This window comes from Scylla paramamosain, chromosome 43 (genome assembly GCF_035594125.1).
Source record: "Scylla paramamosain isolate STU-SP2022 chromosome 43, ASM3559412v1, whole genome shotgun sequence".
Taxonomy (NCBI): Eukaryota; Metazoa; Arthropoda; class Malacostraca; order Decapoda; family Portunidae; genus Scylla; species Scylla paramamosain.
In genome coordinates, this window is record NC_087193.1 from 6,630,848 (window position 1) to 6,650,172 (window position 19,325).

The 19,325-nt window shown below is 47.9% G+C and overlaps 1 protein-coding gene across 1 annotated transcript in view; it reads left to right on the forward strand.

Annotated features, from left to right (window-relative positions):
- The window catches only part of LOC135093596 (mediator of RNA polymerase II transcription subunit 13-like), a 57,622-nt gene extending 38,392 nt beyond the window's left edge, over positions 1-19,230 (forward strand). Inside the window, 16 exon segments of the mRNA XM_063992989.1 lie at positions 32-458; positions 1,550-1,771; positions 2,754-2,962; positions 3,209-3,360; positions 3,712-4,127; positions 4,517-4,643; positions 4,790-5,083; positions 5,345-7,261; positions 7,775-7,939; positions 8,261-8,497; positions 12,221-12,439; positions 12,603-12,803; positions 12,994-13,244; positions 13,704-14,124; positions 14,316-14,866; positions 15,236-19,230. Coding sequence (XP_063849059.1) covers positions 32-458; positions 1,550-1,771; positions 2,754-2,962; positions 3,209-3,360; positions 3,712-4,127; positions 4,517-4,643; positions 4,790-5,083; positions 5,345-7,261; positions 7,775-7,939; positions 8,261-8,497; positions 12,221-12,439; positions 12,603-12,803; positions 12,994-13,244; positions 13,704-14,124; positions 14,316-14,866; positions 15,236-15,368 — 5,942 coding nt within the window. The 3' untranslated portion in view covers positions 15,369-19,230.
- The last annotated feature ends 95 nt before the right edge of the window (positions 19,231-19,325 follow it).

Genomic DNA, 19,325 nt, shown 5'->3' on the forward strand with positions numbered 1-19,325 from the left:
CAACCTGTAGTCACACCAATGATCATTGCAGGTGGCCACAAGATGCGTTACCCAACCTGCTACGTGCTGGTCACCGACTTGGACGACTACTTAATGGCTGGCCGGGGGAACACCACCGTGGTGAACGTGGGTCAGGCGGCGCAGGGCAGCCTCAAGGGCGGCCTGACCAGCGAGGCATCCTCAGAGGCCAGCGAAACCACCAACCTGCCTGTCCACAACTCCCCCTTCATGGCCTCCACCCATACCCTCCTTGCCTCAGAATACATTGGTTGTGGTGGCCGGGGGCTGGGCTGGTCAAGGGGGATGTGTGAGCGGGTGTGGCAGGATGTGGTGCACAGCCCCGGCCAGCAGCCCCCACCCCAGCATGATGGCCTCACCCCGGAGGCCATCCCTGCCGAGATAGCTGGCCACTGGGAGTTCTCGGACCCTGCTACCAAGATCAGCTGTTCCTGTGCCAAGTATGATCCTTTCTAGTTCAGTGTCAGCACCTCCAGGCATTCTGGCCTTAGAAGTAATTGTTGCTGCTCATAGATTCATTATTTTGTATTACCTGTCGTAAAAATATCTTTACTTTGTTTTAAAAGATCTTTTTAATCTTTCTTATAATTTAGTTAAGTTGCATGATATAGATGGATACATGTTTATTGTTTTCAGATTATGATATATTTGTCTTAGTTTGATGTTTCTTATTCTCTATAGTGCATGAAGCATGACCTTAAAACTGTACATTTTGTTGCCAGCCAATCTATGAGTTTCACTTGATTTCTTTGATAGGTTTATTCCCTCCCTCCAAATGATGAAAAACTGCTGTGGACTGAATTCAGAGTGCCAAAGGTCCTCCACATTGTCAGAACCATTACAAAATCCTCCTGGTTCCTACATCCTTTAATGCCTCACACACAAGTTCCTGTCACATGGGTCTTGTGTGTGGTGCACTGTGGATCATGACCTGTGATTCAGCCAGACTTGTTTCTAAGTGCATTAAAGGATATATGGAATTTCCCCTTGATTCTGTGCATCACAAGAGCTTTGAGATGCTCTTGTAAACCTTCATTGCCAATGTAATACTCTTGTGGCTTACATGTTGTGAGCTGAGCATTTTGTGGTGTTGAAGAACTTCACCAAACATCTATCTTTTATACTTAAATTATTGATGTGAGCCAAATGTTCCTTTGTATAAATCAGAGGCTCTCCATATTTGAAAACTTCAGGCCCTTTCCACATCAATCATTAACCTTCCCAATGAGTCCCAAACCCTGAGCCAAGTCCCCACAGTATGTATCCCATAATAAGAAGGTGCTATCACACTGCTGTGGCTCTGGATGACACAACCCACTCAGCCAGTCAGGGGAATGCTGCTCCATAAACTGTCTTGGATCATGGTCAAAATAGTTTATTGACCAGGGTAATACATAACTTCCTTGGCATAACAGTGAGGTGTGTGGTGTCGTCTGCCTCAAGTGCACTAGTTATAGCACCTCTTTGTCACCTCCCCATAGGTTAGCACAAGCGCAACAGTTTGTAGAATGTTGTGGCCTGGCTGTTACAGATGCAGGAGGGGTCGGGTCAGTAATAAAGGGTGTAGCAGCAGTAAGGGCCGGGGAGGAAAACTTGGTGGAGGGGGAGGCAGTGGGCGTCTTCGGGGGGGCGGCTGCTCCCTGGCCGGCTGCATCCCCTTCCACAAGAGGCCTCCTGCAACCCCCTTGGCTGAGGCCGACCAGTGTGGCATGCCAGCCATCGAAGATTCAGAACTTTTGCAGGCCACTGCCAGGTACTGCCAACACTGTTGTGCCAGACTCTAACACTGCAGTAACCTTGATCTTGACCACAGGCAGATTTGTTTGTAAACTGTGACCTCTTGGCTTGACTGTAATAAAAGCGTGCCATTTCTTGCCCCATAAACACACCTAATGAACCAGTCACCAGTGCTCCTAAACCCTTGCTGTAGAAGGCCTTCTGTGCCCTGCAGTCTTGCACCATCACCTCTTCCACCTCCCATTCCTCTGCTTCCACCACCACCACCACCTCCAGTCACAAGGAAGAGATCCCTATTGTGGGAGGGGTTCAGAAGACCTCTCCTTCACATCTCCACATTCTCACTACTAATCTTTCCTTTCACTTGTGCATTCTGTGCTTCAGATAACTTTGCTCTGCCTTGTGGCTAGACTCACACCATAAAGTTGTGGCTTCACAAAGTAGCTAAGTTTTATTCACCCAGTTAATGAGGTAAGCATTCTTTCACAGATTATAAATGCACCAGAGATGATATATGAATGCAATCTAAGCAAGTAGATAGGGTTTTATTGTGTGTTGGTATACACTCGAGTGAGTATACAAGTGTGCATGTTTGTGTAGTGTGCTGGAGGATGTGACTCATCATGTCCTTGTAGCTTTTTAGTATTTTATAAATAGTTGTTTCTTTCCTAGTTTTGGAAGTAACATAGAACTGCAAGGTTTGAATATAACTGATAAATCAAATCATCATTCACCTTCACTTTACACAGGCAGGAATGGCAGGTATACACCCAGGATACATCATGTAGGCTCCTGAGCATCACTTTCAGTACTCACATCCCATTCTGGAAACTCATCATTGAACACAACACTGAACAAGCCACCTGTGACGAGACAGACTGAACATCCTGCTTGACACCCCATCCTTTAAGCTTCACTGTTAATGATCTAATATCTGACATAGCCAGGCATGGATAGCACATACAGGTTGAGGACACATTTCTCTTACCCCTGAGCAGATTGAGTGGAGCCGGGACACCAAGTGGAGGGAGTGGGGGCGGAGGATTCGGAGGTTACAAGAGTGGAGGGGTGACCACGCCAGGTAGTGTTCCTTCCCTCAGGCTGACCGGGGTGAGCGACGGCCCTCCCCCCTCAGTGGACTCCCCTGCCTCCATCACACCCTCACCCCTGCCCACACCCCACTCCCAGCCCTCTGTGCCTCATCATGGTAAGGAACCACACACACACACACACACACACACACACACACACACACACACACACACACACACACACACACACACACACACACACACACACACACACACACACACACAATGAACAGTGTGAGTGCTTTGCCATTTTTTGTTATATTCTTGTAAATGCTCCTAAAAGTGTCTACAGACATATGGGAATGAGGTCTTAAGGTTTCATAATGGAAGTTTTCTCATGTGTTCCTTCATCTTTGCTTCAGATCCCACCATGCCAACCCTCAGCCCACACCCTCCCCCCTCCAACACATCAGTGGGGGACCCTCCTACCCCTGCCCCCCCTGACTCAGTGGATGTCAAGCCCAGTGTGTCTGACCTCATTGGGCCAAAGTCTGTGTCATCCCCCAACACCCAGGTGAGTGAAGGGAGCATGACAGGTGGCTCTCTCAGGTGTGTTTGTGTGTGTGTGTGCTTGCTGTAGGAGGAGTGCACTGGGATGTGTAAAGGAATATCTGTCTTAACTGCAGTGAGATTTTTGTATTCTGTGAAAGCAATTTTGGCAATGGAATTGATGATTATGTTGAGAGAGGGCAACAGAAAAGGCACAACTAGAAAATATAAATAAGTATGTTAAAGATAACAAGAACATGAAGACCTAGGTGGAGAATTTTCTCTTATGGATACCTTGAAAAAACTATTTTATACATGTCTCTCATCTTGGCCTTGTCCTATCACTGATGTATGTGTATGTGTGTGTCCTGTGCAGGGCCTGTCTCCCCTGGTGGGTGGGGACAGGAGTAATGGTGTGGAGTCCAATGAGACCCCCAGCAGTATAGGTGGGAGTGGCAGCAGCAATAGCAGTGGTGGTGGTGGCAGTGGTGGTGGCAGCAACAGCAGTGGCAGTGGTGGTGGCAGTGGCGGTAGCGGCAGTGGTGGTGGCAGCGGTGGTGGCGGCGGCGGTGGCAGTGGCAGTAGCAGTGGCAGTAGCAGCGGCAGTGGTGGTGGCGCCAGTGGTGGTGGTGGTGGTGGCAGTAACAGTACCAGCAGCAGTAACAGCACAGGCAGTGGGGGTCCTCCGAGGGGGCTGAAGAGACCTTCCCTGCCTGGCACAGACTACCACTCACTTCTGGAGCAGGAGAAGCCAAGCACCGTCCTCTATGATTACACCAAGCTTAATGCATGGTAAGGCCCCCACTCCTCCTCCTCCTCCTCCTCCTCCTCCTCCTCCTCCTCCTCCTCCTCCTCCTCCTCCTCCTCCTCCTCCTCCTCTCCTCCTCCTCTCTCTCTCTCTCTCTCTCTCTCTCTCTCTCTCTCTCTCTCTCTCTCTCTCTCTCTCTCTCTCTCTCTCTCTCTCTCTCTCTCTCTCTCTCTCTCTCTCTCTCTCTCTCTCTCTCTCTCTCTCTCTCTCTCTCTCTCTCTCTCTCTCTCTCTCTCTCTCTCTCTCTCTCTCTCTCTCTCTCTCTCTCTGTGTGTGTGTGTGTGAGGAGACATGAAGTATTGAAAGTTTGAAGTGTTAAACAGTGGGATCAGCTGACAGTGGTGATATTGATGTATGTGTGTGCGTATTGCAGGCTCCACCACCCTGTCAAGAGATTCAAGCCAGCAGAACCTAAGGTGGAGGAACCTCTCTGGCCACCCTACAGACCTGCCCACATCCAGGAGAAGATGGAACCTTACAGGCAGGAGGTTGGCCAGGAGGTAAGGGACTTGATGGCAAGCCAACAGTAGTCTCACCTAGTTGTACTCATTTGTTGATGTTGTGTGATGTTTTCTCCTCACCAGTCAGTGCTAAATTGTTTTTACTTTTTGACTGAGCCTTTATTGACACTGATGTAATTGTCCAGGTCCCTGAGATGAACGGGCTGCCCCTGAAGCATCCCTGCAGCATCAAGAGGCCAGACGATCCTTATGACTTTGAGGATGACCTAGGTTCAGGGGCCACCTTGGAGACCTACAAGAGGAAGGATGGTCTGGATAAGGAGGAGGCCAAGACCCCGAGCAGTGAGCAGTCCACTCAAGATCCTCACTCTCCTTGTCAGCCAAAGAAAACCACTGGAAACCTCTACACCGCAGCCGGCCTCCAGCCATCCTACGCCGACCTGGAGGACATGTTTGACTCAGACTCCCCAGTGGATGATGTAAGGACTCACTGTTTCTGTGTTGAGTATTGCTTATGATGCCTACTGAGTACCTGTGTTCATGTGGTGTGACTGGTGACTAGTTGAAAGGTGGTTGCTGTACTTGTATGTGGCCTTTGAAACTAGCAGGACTTTTATTCTGCTGAGTGTGAGTGTGAGTGTGAGTTGATATCTGTTTTTTTTTTGTGGATTATCAGCATGCTTTAGTATGTTGTGTAACAAGAATGAGTTATGAGTGGTAATGTGGTGTGTATGTTGCAGGGCACCTTCCCAGACCACACTCCACCAGGATCCAATAAGCCTTCTGGGGGTCCTGAAGACACTGCTGCAGTGCTCAGCAACAAGAGTGGTGGTGCTGGGAGCAATAAATCAAGTGTCAATGCCAGTCTGGTGGAGCTGACCAAAATGTTCCCCACTCCACCCTCCCATGAGCACAACCCCGACCACGACCCGGTGCTGGAGGACGCCATCAGTATTAAGACAGAGCGGGTGGAGGAGCCCCGCCTGTCCCAGGTGCAGGAGCCCTCAGGGCACCCATCCAGGGAAGAGCAGCCCCTCGTGCCAGCTGTGTACCAGCCCCCCACGGTGTCCATGTTTGTAGGCTCCACCAAGTATGCCCCACTGACCAACCTGCCCAGCCAGGAACATAAAATGGCTGTTTCCATCCCAGAAGACTGGCTCTACAAACCTTCCTGGCAGTTCCCGGTCTCTGAGAAGCCCCACAGCACGGCCCCGCCCATTGTCCACGTGGGGCCTCACTCTGGGGCTCCTTCTTCTTCTACTCCTACCAGCCATAGCCAGAAGGCTGGGGTGTCTCCAATCTCTCCCATGCCCCCCAGCCTTGGGGGATCCACCTCTGATGGAGGCCCAGGCTCCCAGCGAGGGCCTGGCAGTGTAGGACCTGCCTCTGCTGGGCCGCCTATCAACTATGAGTTGACTTCGCCGGCCTCCAACCAGTCGTCCTACCTGAGCAAGGCACTGCCCTCAGTGGAGGCGGCAGGCCCCACGCTGGGCATGAGCCAAGTACCTGAAGCCACCTCCCTTATTGTGAACATCGCCCTCCAGGACTCCAGCATCAACCTGTTCCGGGACCACAACTTTGACTCCTGCACCATGTGTGTCTGCAACAACAACCAGCGCATCGTTGGCAACATCCGGGGCAATGATGGCGCACTGTATCTTCCTCCGACACAGCTCAGTGTGGAGGAGGAGAGCATCTCTTGCAACTGTGGTTTCTCGGCTGTGGTGAACCGCCGCCTGGCCTTCCAGGCTGGCCTCTTCTATGAGGATGAGGTGGACCTCACAGGCTTGCATGACGCCCTGGCCAACGAGTGCAAGAAGCAGTCACTGCACCTCCTCACCGACAACAACAACAAGGGAACAGAGAACTCTGACAGGGAGGGCGGGGCAACGGGAGGGACAGGGACAGGTGGAACAGGGACAGGTGCTACAGCGAGTGCAGCAGTGAGTGGTGCTGGTACCGGGCCAGGTAGTGGGGGTGGGACAGGCACACTGGATCAGCTGCCTCAGTCCCTGTTTCGGCTGCTTCAGAGCCAGTGTCTAGTGACCCTAAGTACCCCCTCCAGTGTGTTGTATCGCTCCACAACTGTCTACCAGAACACTCGCCGGGACATCCTCCTCAATATTGTAGACTACAAGGACGGTAATGAGATAGCCTATCTGGCTGTGGAACAGTCTCGGGGTGGTGGCCTTAGTGGCATAACTGAGGGGGAGTCTGGCCCTGCTGGTATCAGGTTACAGTGCATGCACAAGTGGTGCTACTACCAGTTCAATGGACCTCGTTGCTCTAGAGACATTGTGCGTTGCATGAAGGCCCTGCAGCCACACCTTCAGGAGGCTATACAGAAGAAGGGACGCAGACTTAACTGGGAACCTGTGTTCAGCGTGGACGGGCCACTCACGTGGCGTCAGTTCCACCGCATGGCCGTGCGTGGCACCGAGGACATGGCCGAGCCTCTGCCCATCCCCATGCTGCTGGCTGGCCATGACCGGGATTGGCTCTCGGTGGCTCCCCAGTCCCTGCGTCATTGGGAGAAACTGTTGCTGGAGCCCTACTCACAGCAGCGTAATGTGGCCTATGTGGTGGTGGCCCCTGACAACGAGTTCATCCTCAGCCATGTACGCACCTTCTTCAAGGAGCTGTCCTCTATCTATGAGGTGAGTCTGTTGTGTGGAGAGGCAGGCACCTCCATCATCAGTATGGTTTTGTTGCATGGGAAAAGAATGAAATAAAAAAAAAATTTCATGCATATGTGAATGAGGTACATGTTTTTGGTGTGAGGGGAAGAACAAGTGTGTGCAAGGCTGAAGTTTACTCTATACAGGAACAAGGGAAAGGATTTGTGGTCATTCATTTTGTGGAAATTCAACAGGACAGGTTTGTAAGAGGGACAGATAGACATATGAATCCATTGTTGATTGAAAGCTGGAAATATAATGTCAGTGTTTCTCATGCTCTTAAATACTCCATGATGCCATTTTAGATGTGCATAACTTTCATTCCTTATCCTCATTAAGTGTGTAAAAAAAATAATGATAAAATGACATATACTTAAGTGCATGAAGTATTTAATTGTTAACTATTTTTTCTATCCCTTACATGCACTTCATATTAATTTGAAATTATTTCACCATTATGAGTTTACATGTGTGCATCACCTTGCTCCTCAGCTGTGTCGGCTGGGAAGGCACTCCCCCATCCAGAGGGTTTTAAGGAACGGCATCATGAGGATAAGCAAGACAGCTGCCTCCAAGGTTGCTAATGAGCCTCTGGAGGAATGGTTCTCCCTTCTGGGTGATTCTCACATGTCCACCAAGCTCAAGGTGTATGCTCAGGTAGGATTGGCACCCTGCTGTTACTACTGCTATTTTTGCCTCACTACTACTCACTACCACTACTACTACTACTACTACTACTACTACTACTACTACTACTACTACTACTACTACTACTACTACTACTACTACTACTACTACTACTACTACTACTACTACCACCACCACCACCACCACCACCACCACCACCACCACTAGTACTACTACTATCCCCTTGTACTGCTACTATTACCACTTCCTCCTAATCACCACAGTTGCCAAGTTCCAGCAATATATTTAGAAAGTGTATGTGATTAACAAGTTGTCATTACAATTCCGCAGGTGTGTCGACACTGGCTAGCGCCCCATCTGGCTACCCTCAACATGGACAAGAGCCTGTTTGAGACACACGGGTCCAGTAAGGCCACTGAGAGGCAGGCACCCTCACCCATGCCTCCACCCTCATCAGAAAATGCGGCCACGCCCAACCCCTCCACCACCCCAACTCAGACTCAGGAGCCAGACACCGCTACTTACTCCTCCTCCAATACCACCTCCTCCAGTGCAACTCCCAGCTCTGTAAGTTCTTGTTGTTATACTTCTGTGTATGAGAAATCTTGGTACTGGTCTTTTTTTTTTTTTTTATGTAAGAAGGACACTGGCCAAGGGCAACAAAAATCAATAAAAAAAATGCCCACTGAAATGCCAGTCCCGTAAAAGGGTCAAGGCAGTGGTCAAAAATTGGTGGGTAAGTGTCTTGAAACCTCCCTCTTGAAGGAATTCAAGTCATAGGAAGGTGGAAATACAGAAGCAGGCAGGGAGTTCCAGAGTTTACCAGAGAAAGGGATGAATGATTGAGAATACTGGTTAATTCTTGCGTTAGAGAGGTGGACAGAATAGGGGTGAGAGAAAGAAGAAAGTCTTGTGCAGCGAGGCCACAGAAGGAGGGGAGGCATGCAGTTAGCAAGATCAGAAGAGCAGTTAGCATGAAAATAGCAGTAGAAGACAGCTAGATATGCAACATTGCGGCGGTGAGAGAGAGGCTGGAGACAGTCAGTTAGAGGAGAGGAGTTGATGAGACGAAAAGCTTTTGATTCCACCCTGTCTAGAAGAGCAGTATGAGTGGAACCCCCCAGACATGTGAAGCATACTCCATACATGGACGGATAAGGCCCTTGTACAGAGTTAGCAGCTGGGGGGGTGAGAAAAACTGGCGGAGACGTCTCAGAACACCTAACTTCATAGAAGCTGTTTTAGCTAGAGATGAGATGTGAAGTTTCCAGTTCAGATTATAAGTAAAGGACAGACCGAGGATGTTCAGTGTAGAAGAGGGGGACAGTTGAGTGTCATTGAAGAAAAGGGGATAGTTGTCTGGAAGGTTGTGTCGAGTTGATAGATGGAGGAATTGAGTTTTTGAGGCATTGAACAATACCAAGTTTGCTCTGCCCCAATCAGAAATTTTAGAAAGATCAGAAGTCGGGCGTTCTGTGGCTTCCCTGCGTGCTATGTTTACCTCCTGAAGGGTTGGACGTCTATGAAAAGACGTGGAAAAGTGCAGGGTGGTATCATCAGCGTAGGAGTGGATAGGACAAGAAGTTTGGTTTAGAAGATCATTAATGAATAATAAGAAGAGAGTTGGTGACAGGACAGAACCCTGAGGAACACCACTGTTAATAGATTTAGGAGGAGAACAGTGATCGTCTACCACAGCAGCAATAGAACGGTCAGAAAGGAAATTTGAGATGAAGTTACAGAGAGAAGGATAGAAACCGTAGGAGGGTAGTTTGGAAATCAAAGCTTTGTGCCAGACTCTATCAAAAGCTTTTGATATGTCCAAGGCAACAGCAAAAGTTTCACCAAAATATCTAAAAGAGGATGACCAAGACTCAGTAAGGAAAGCCAGAAGATCACCAGTAGAGTGGCCTTGATGGAACCCATACTGGCGATCAGATAGAAGAAGGTTGTGAAGTGATAGATGTTTAAGAATCTTCCTGTTGAGGATAGACTCAAAAACTGTAGATAGGCAGGAAATTAAAGCAATAGGACGGTAGTTTGAGGGATTAGAACAGTCACCCTTTTTAGGAACAGGTTGAATGTAGGCAAACTTCCAGCAAGAAGGAAAGGTAGATGTTGACAGACAGAGCTGAAAGAGTTTGACTAGGCAAGGTGCAAGCACAGAGGCACAGTTTCGGAGAACAATAGGAGGGACCCCATCAGGTCCATAAGCCTTCCGAGGGTTTAGGCCAGCGAGGGCATGGAAAACATCATTGCGAAGAATTTTAATACGTGGCATGAAGTAGTCAGAGGGTGGACGAGAGGGAGGAACAAGCCCAGAATCGTCCAAGGTAGCGTTTTTAGCAAAGGTTTGAGCAAAGAGTTCAGCTTTAGAAATAGATGTGATAGCAGTGGTGCCATCTGGTTGAAGTAGAGGAGGGAAAGAAGAAGAAGTTATTGGAGATATTTTTGGCTAGATGCCAGAAATCACGAGGGAAGTTAGATCTTGAAAGGTTTTGACATTTTCTGTTAATGAAGGAGTTTTTGGCTAATTGGAGAACAGACTTGGCATGGTTCCGGGCAGAAATATAAAGTGCATGAGATTCTGGTGATGGAAGGCTTAAGTACCTTTTGTGGGCCACCTCTCTATCATGTATAGCACGAGAACAAGCTGTGTTAAACCAAGGTTTAGAAGGTTTAGGACGAGAAAAAGAGTGAGGAATGTACGCCTCCATGCCAGACACTATCACCTCTGTTATGCGCTCAGCACACAAAGACGGGTCTCTGACACGGAAGCAGTAGTCATTCCAAGGAAAATCAGCAAAATACCTCCTCAGGTTCCCCCAACTGGCAGAGGCAAAACACCAGAGGCACCTTCGCTTAGGGGGATCCTGAGGAGGGATTGGAGTGATACGACAAGATAAAGATATGAGATTGTGATCGGAGGAGCCCAACGGAGAAGAAAGGGTGACAGCATAAGCAGAAGGATTAGAGGTCAGGAAAAGGTCAAGAATGTTGGGCGTATCTCCAAGACGGTCAGGAATGCGAGTAGGGTGTTGCACCAATTGCTCTAGGTCATGGAGGATAGCAAAGTTGTAGGCTAGTTCACCAGGATGGTCAGTGAAGGGAGAGGAAAGCCAAAGCTGGTGGTGAACATTGAAATCTCCAAGAATGGAGATCTCTGCAAAAGGGAAGAGGGTCAGAATGTGCTCCACTTTGGAAGTTAAGTAGTCAAAGAATTTCTTATAGTCAGAGGAGTTAGGAGAGAGGTATACAGCACAGATAAATTTAGTATGAGAGTGACTCTGTAGTCATAGCCAGATGGTGGAAAACTCGGAAGATTCAAGAGCGTGGGCACGAGAGCAGGTTAAGTCATTGCGCACATAAACACAGCATCCAGCTTTGGATCGAAAATGAGGATAGAGAAAGTAGGAGGGAACAGAAAAGGGGCTACTGTCAGTTGCCTCAGACACCTGAGTTTCAGTGAGGAAAAGAAGATAAGGTTTAGAAGAGGAGAGGTGGTGTTCTACAGATTGAAAATTAGATCTTAGACCGCGAATGTTGCAGAAGTTAATGAAGAAAAGTTGAGGGGGGTGTCAAGACACTTAGGGTCGTCGACAGAAAGGCAGTCCGATCTGGGGACATTTGTGGTCCCCTCCCCAGATGGGGACTCCGAGGCTGGTGTAGGAGTCGCCATGATGATTTTAAAATTTTTGAGTGAAGGGTGTGCGTGTTATTAGGTGCTTGTAGTTTTGTGTGGAGGAAGAGAGTTGTCTTTAGAGGGCAGGCTGTGACTGCCCCCTTGTGTTGTGAGACACATTAATTGTGAGATGAATGGTAGCGTTGTTTTTCAGTAAATACATGTGTAAAATTTATAAAGGTGCAGCAATAGAACCAGAAGGAGAGTTCTCTGTGAATTTGATGGTGAATGGAGGAACAGAATTACCTGGGCTATTCTATTACTTACATTGGCTTAAGGTTTTGAAGCGATGGTAGAGGTGACACTTCATAAAATGGCTTGAAATGATGGAAGAGTTGAAGTTTATGAGATCACATGTGTTGGAAAGTGAGCTATAGGAGTGAATTATGGGGTGCAGAAGGGATAAGAAGGAAAACTCTGAAGTAGGCAGAACATAATGACAGAATGGATAAAATTGGTTGCTGAAGGAAATGTTCATGAGTGCCATTAATGTTGTAAATGAGAGAGTGAATTGTTCTTTGTTGTGTGGAAGACATTTATTACATTTGTAATGTGTGAGGGACAGCAGAGTGTACTACAACATGAGACAGCAGCTCCTCCTCCTCTAGCAGAGTAGTAGCACAGTGCTGGGATCCGGCGCGAGCCTCAACGAGCCGGACGAGGATGACTCTCCCCCGCCTGCCATCCTGGTATACCTAGTGGACCCCTTCAACGTGGGGGAGGACCATCCTGACATGCACCGCCTGGTGACCCTGGGACTCCTGCGCTGCTATGAACACATGCTGGAGGGTCTCCCGGAGAGCATGCAGAACAATGTGTACCTCCAGGTCTGTGGCCAAACCTTACTAGTCCCATGACTTAGGGTGAAGGGGAGTTACAAGTATGGTTGCAAGGTGTTTGTTTTGGTGTGTAAGTAATCAGAGCCAGCCATCAGAAAACATGAGCTCTGTTTCAATTGCTCTGTGTTCACACACTTGCTCTGCTCTACAGATCATCTCCCTGGAGAGCATCCTGGAGCTAGCGAGTGATTCCCATGACCGTTCCCGTCACATCGACCAACTCAAGTCCCTGGCGTTCTCGGTGTTCATGCAGTGCCGCAGGACACTAACCCACAATGCCTCAGTGAAGTCCCTCACTGGGTTTGGTCCTGCTGCTGTGTATGATGCCTTCCTCAAGCCAAAGGAAGCTAGTGTGAGTGTCTGCATCCAGGTTCTGTATCTACCTTCTCTTACATCTTCATTAACAATTTGTATTTTACCTATGTTGTCTTGAATATTAGATACTCATTCCTTAGCTTATATCTGGGTTTTTATGTGCCTGTGTCCCTCTTCTGTTCCATATCCTTTAATTACTCCCTCTCTCAACCCTGTGGTCCAAACAGCTTGCCGCTGAGGAGAAGCGCCTCGCCCCATACCACATTTTCTCCCCGGCCTACATCCTGGCTCCCATCAAGGAGAGCCGTGGCACCTACAGGGAAGCACAGGAGGCATTGGGGGTGCCAAGGGAGAAGTCCACCATACTCAACTGTACCTACTGCCTCTCTGAGGATCAGCGGTGGTTGTTGGCCACTGCAACAGATGACCTTGGGGAAATCCTTGAAACTGTCACCATCAGCATAGAGATTCCCAACAGGTAAGCTGCATGGCACAGCCTCCTCATGCCTATACACCATTGTACCAGCTGCAACTAAAATTGTAACTTTGCAAAACACTATAATCTCTGAAACAAGTGCAGCGTAGATATCCTTGATAGATACTAGAATCATTCAGAACCCCAAACTTACGCACACACACACACACACACACACACACACACACACACACACACACACACACACACACACACACACACACACACACACACACACACACACACACACACACACACACACTCACACACACACACACAAACTTGCTCAAAAATAAACATCCAGATTATAGTTTGTTTTACTGTTTTTTTAGGCATCAGGTAATTAGCATTGTTTGCATGCCCAGCCTAATGCATTTTGTGTAGTTTTAGAAGAGTGGTAAACATTCATGAAGTGTCAGTAGAGGAATGTGGCAGTGAGAGTTGACTGTGTTTGCTCTGCAGGACGCGAAGAAAGAAAGCTTCAGCGCGGCGCATTGGCCTCAAGAAGCTGATGGACTGGATCCTGAGTGTCATGTCCATTGGGGTGCACCCTTGGCGCCTCATTGTGGGGCGGCTGGGAAGGATGGGGCACGGGGAACTGAAGGGGTGGTCCTCCCTGCTCTCCCGCAAGTCCCTCATCCAGGCATCGAAGAACTTGAAGGAAATGTGCAAACAATGTGCTTATCTCTTCCCTGGGGACGCGCCATGTATCCTCTCTGCTTGCCTGGTCTCTATAGAAGCAGACTCGTCCTTCCGCATGATGCCTGACATGTTCACGCCTGATGAGAGGTTTGGCCAGAACAGCCAGAACTGCAACCTGTCTACGCCTGAAGACCTCACCTGTACTCATATACTAGTGTTTCCCACCTCAGCCAAAACTCAGGTTGGTGTTTTGCTGTGCCCACTTTCAGTGTCAGGCACTGTATTTTGTTTTGTGTATAGTCATGTTATTCTTTTATTTTTTATGCAATTTTTATGTGAAACTAATACTGACATTAGACTCTTTCATGAAATATTTTGATTTCCAGAGTGATGTTGCACGACAAACTAATGTAAACTCCTTTCGCTTTGCAGTCTGCCCAGAAGATGTTCCAAGACGAGCAGACGTTTGATGAGAATGCAGACCTGCTGCTGGACAACGACGTGGAAAACGACATAGATGTAGTGATGGATGGCATGCCCATGGGCCTCAGCATCAACGAGCTGCTCATGCTGGACACTGGCCCCAACCAAGACGACCAGCTGGAGGATGGGGGCGGCCACCGGGACTCCCTCTCACAGCCCTCCAGCCCCATCATGGGGGCTGGAGGCCGGACCAGCCCTTCTCAGTTTTCTGGACAGGCACGGTCCAATGGTGTGGTTTTGGTGGACCCCCAGGAGGATGGCCGTGGCTCGGTGCTGCAGCAACCACTTGCCCTCGGTTATTATGTTTCTACTGCCTCGACAGGCCGGTTGCCCCGCTGGTTCTGGTCTGCTTGCCCTCACCTGGAGGGCTCTTGTCCTGTGTTCCTTAAGTCCGCCCTCCATCTCCACTCCCCAGGCATCACTCAGTCAGAGGAGTTTGTGCACAACACCAACAATAAAGTCCACCCCCTGGACTCCTCCTACACCACAGATGTCCTCAGGTGTGTGTGAGTGAGTGAGTGAGTGAGTGAGTGAGTGAGTGAGTGAGTGAGTGAGTGAGTGAGTGAGTGAGTGAGTGAGTGAGTGAGTGAGTGAGTGAGTGAGTGAGAGAGAGAGAGAGAGAGAGAGAGAGAGAGAGAGAGAGAGAGAGAGAGAAAGAGAGAGAGAGTGAGAGTGAGTTTCAGAATTTTCACAGAATGAGTGTGTTGCCTCCACCAGTGGCTGTCATCTGTCATGGTTTTAATCCTTAAACATTATAGAGGTTTGGTTGTAGAGTTTTTGTTAATGTCATTTGGTTTGGTATGTGTAACATTTCATATTCTCTTCCCAGAGTGGCAGGCAAGTCATTGAGTTGTTTTGTCCTTCCCCAGATACGTGCTTGAGGGCTACAATGGCCTGTCATGGCTGGTGCTGGACCCAGCAAAGCAGGACAGGAGGTCATGCCTGCCCCTCCACATGCAGGTCCTTGCCCACCTGTACAACATTATGGCTGCCCTCGTATGATGTCCCAAGGGCAAGGATAACGTGTCTTGATATCAGTATTTCCTTGAGCTGTGGTGCAATTGTTGGGCTTTACAGAAAGTGTCTCCTCGCCGGACTACAAAAAAGTGCTCTTGAATGAAATTACATCATGGTTTGTTTTATGGAAAAGTGTTCTTGTAATTGTTCTGTATTTTATATAAATTTTAACCACTAATTCAGATTCTAATTTCAAGGATCTCTAAAAATTACTTCATGAAAATTCAACAAGAGGCAGAATTTTCCTAACCATTTGTAATTTGGAAATGACCTAATAACGAATAGCCTCGTGGTTGTTTTGATGAAATATTTTGTTAAGAATTTTAATATTTAATTTTTATGGTGAGTGAGTTTGTGCCTGGGTGACTCTCAAGAGGCTTACAATGAGCTGCGGGTTGTAGCGTAGTGCTGGCGCGTGTTGGATCAGGGAGGCAGAGCAGACGAACCAAAGCATTATTACAGTAGGGCTGATGCATAATTTTCTTAATGCTCAAAGGGAAGGTGTTACCTCACAAAACTTGAATTATCTCAAAGATCAATGTATATATATATATATACTTAACTTATTGACCAGGAGTCCACCACAATGCAATCAAAACAGTCCTGCCTTAGGGAGAGGGACGCACGGTCGGACCACCTCGGCAGACTGGGAGGAGCCGCGGCGACCGGCTGTACGTTGTGCTGAATCACACTCTTGGGCGAGCGTAGGCAGGTGGGCTGTTGGTCCGTCAGGCTGGGCAAGGTTAGCCAGTGCATTGTTAGTGACTAGTATCCAAGCAGGATTGTCTGTGATAAAATGAGTGACAGATTGTACTTCATATTGGATATTTATGCCTTTTATTATTAACCGGTTTTCAGCATTGCGGTGCTGGCAACTCGAGTAATGTAAACTAATAAGGCAGTGGTGTACAAGCCAGGTGGGCCCAACTCTTAAGAGGCCAAGAGCCGCTGCCCCCCCAGTGCTCCAGATAGTGTACAGAGCAGCGCCAGTTTGTTCACTCACCTGTAGCCAAATTGTACATAAAGATTTAGGAAGGTGACCTGTGAGCCCCTGGGAGGTGGCAGTGTGTGATTGGCTCCCAGTGACCCCCCATCTCCCCCCCCCCACTGCTGGGTGTACATAGCCTAGGTTACTTGTACAGCGAGACACACGTTTTACACCTCCTGACTGTTTATAAAAGTTAAGAAGTATTCTCTCTCCCTCTGGTGCAACTGCCTCCCATCTTGATGCAAACGGAAGGGGTTGTAGTGTAAAATATTTCTGTCAGTAAATTCAATTGTTTATTTTGAGACTAACTTAAAAAAAACATAAAAATCAAGTAGTATTTAAGGCTAGATAGTTTAAAGAAGTATTTTACAAAGGAAACATTTGTACAAGAAGTGTATGTATTTTACAAAGTGGAAGACAGTTGAACCTTCCACGGCAAGAAAGTGCTTCACTCGTCTCCGGGTCCTGCAGCGGTGCGTGACTCTGCCCAACAAGACAGTAGTGGTGAGGTGGGCGCCGTGGGGCTGCCACAGTGGCCGGAGGGACTGAGGAGTGAAGACAAAACTTAATGCACTTTTATGCATTCTTTTGAGGTTGGGACAGCCTTATGCCAGCCAGGGTGCGTGTGGAGCAAGCTATTTATATGTGTGTGTCGTGAGGAGTCGTGAGCCAACAACTGTCTACCAGATGAACTGTTTCAGGACTGGACCGTTTTGTTACATTTTTTAGGAAATGTGTATTTTATGAGGTACTATAGCATTTTATATGTAAAGTTTTATTTATGTTGAGTTTCCGACTATGCAGTATTGTAGAGAGAGTATTTGATGGGGCTTCATCAGGTGTGTGACACTGCTATGTGGACTCTGAATAATGAATAACTCTTAGGACTCATTCCACTTTCAAGCCAAATTTTGATCAGTAAATTGTTTTTGAAAAGCAAAACATTTATGTGAAATTGAGTATTGAGACTGCAATAAAGTGACTGTATGCAATCACAGAAATAAATGAGATTAGCTGTGCATAGAGTAGACAGATAAGGTCAGGGTTGGCTGTGGGCCGGCGGCAGCTTCTTCCTTGCTCAAGCACTGTACTGTCTGTCCTGTCCTCTTCCTTCCATTCACAGGAGTAGCGGCGGCGGTGACGTGCAGACCGGCATGGCACAAACCATCCATCCTCCTAAGCACAAAGTGTAGGATAGCCTTAGGACGCCCCACATGTCACTCCATCCCGCCACCCTGCCACTCATTCCTACTCTCATCTTAAGTTGTTTCCACTTATTGTACAGAGGCATCCACGTGAATTGGTGGATGTTTGTTTTAGACATTTTTAACATTACCATTATCATGTATACATTCTCTCTCTCTCTCTCTCTCTCTCTCTCTCTCTCTCTCTCTCTCTCTCTCTCTCTCTCTCTCTCTCTCTCTCTCTCTCTCTCTCTCTCTCTCTCTCTCTCTCTCTCTCTCTCTCTCTCTCTCTCTCTCTCTCTCTCTCTCTCCGCATATGACATTATCTTGTGATCTCTCTCTCTCTCTCTCCGCATATGACATTATCTTGTGAAGCACCACGTACTGGACATGACTATTGGCAGTATTGATCCTTTATGAATTGTAATGGTTTGAGGTGTTCCCATTACCTGTAGACTGACAACACCATCTTAGGTAGTGGCTGGTACAAGGCACCTCCATACATATGTACAAGCATTCCTTGACACGTATATCGCAGTGTAAAAGGATCAGCAAAGAGCAGGAAAGGTTCTGAAAGAATAGAGAAGCGAGTAAAGAGCTGTGTGAAAGAAGTTACTGGTTGAGTTTAGGAGGATAAAATTATTAGAGCCTTAAAGGAGGGAGTGCCAGGACTGGACTTCATTGACTTGTAGCCATTCCCAGAAGCACCAGGCATTGATAGCTAGATAGACACTGAGGTTCAGAGTGCTGTGTGTGTGTGTTGAGTGGGCGAGGGATTGTGTTGCTTGCAGTGCAAGTACCTCAAGTTGCCCACGGGGAGTTTATTACGTTTGCTGTGGAATGTGACCAAGAAAGTCGTTAGCTGTTGAGCGGTTCTTAAATTATTAAATTGTTTTTTATTTATTGCCGAATATTTCTGGAGTTATTGAGGTTCCAACTGAAGCAGAGACAAGCTTACAAGTTCTAAAGAGCTTAATAGTAGTTGTTCCTTTGATAACTTTAACATAAATCATAAGAAATTATAGAAATGTTCTATAATAATAGAACCACCATCGCTTCTACTATGAAAGTCAGACTAACCGCAGCATGTTCATGGTTGTCGTCAGTCCATATCAAGCATTGAAACATTCACCATCACCACCACATCCGAAAGGTTCACTCATTCATCATCAAATTACACACACACACACACCACCCCAAGCTCAGTGGAGAGCGTCCACGCTTGTCATTCGACAGGCGTAGGTTTGAACCCCACTCAGGTCATTAAGGATGGTTCATGGTGGTGGTTACTCTCTTCCTCTGAGCAAGGGGGAGGGTTGTGTGCGTATGACGCCCCAGCTTTACCCATAGTTCAATCTCTATGAGCTTTGAGCTCCTGGGAGGGTAACCAGACCATCGTGAAATAAACACACCCCAAGGTGAAGGTCAGGGAAGGCCCTCCCCTCCCCGCCGCCGTCCGCTCGCACCCTTCCCTTCTCTTCTCCGTCAAACTTTACAATAATTATTTTTTTATGAAGCTGACCCTCGCCTGACTCTCCCAGCATATCAGCGTTTTGTTTGGGTTGTGCTGCCAAGGCCCGTGTGAGGTGAGCGTGTGTGAGTGTGAGGTGGGGCCGTGCTCCAGGCCCCCCACTGTCATTATTATCATTGGTATAAAATACAGTTTTATGTGTAATGAGGTGGTTTTCTTTCTGGGTGGGTTCCATGTTCTTGTGTTGGAGTGGTAGCGAGGGTTGGTGACTTACCACCAGGGAGGTGTTTCGTTAACAA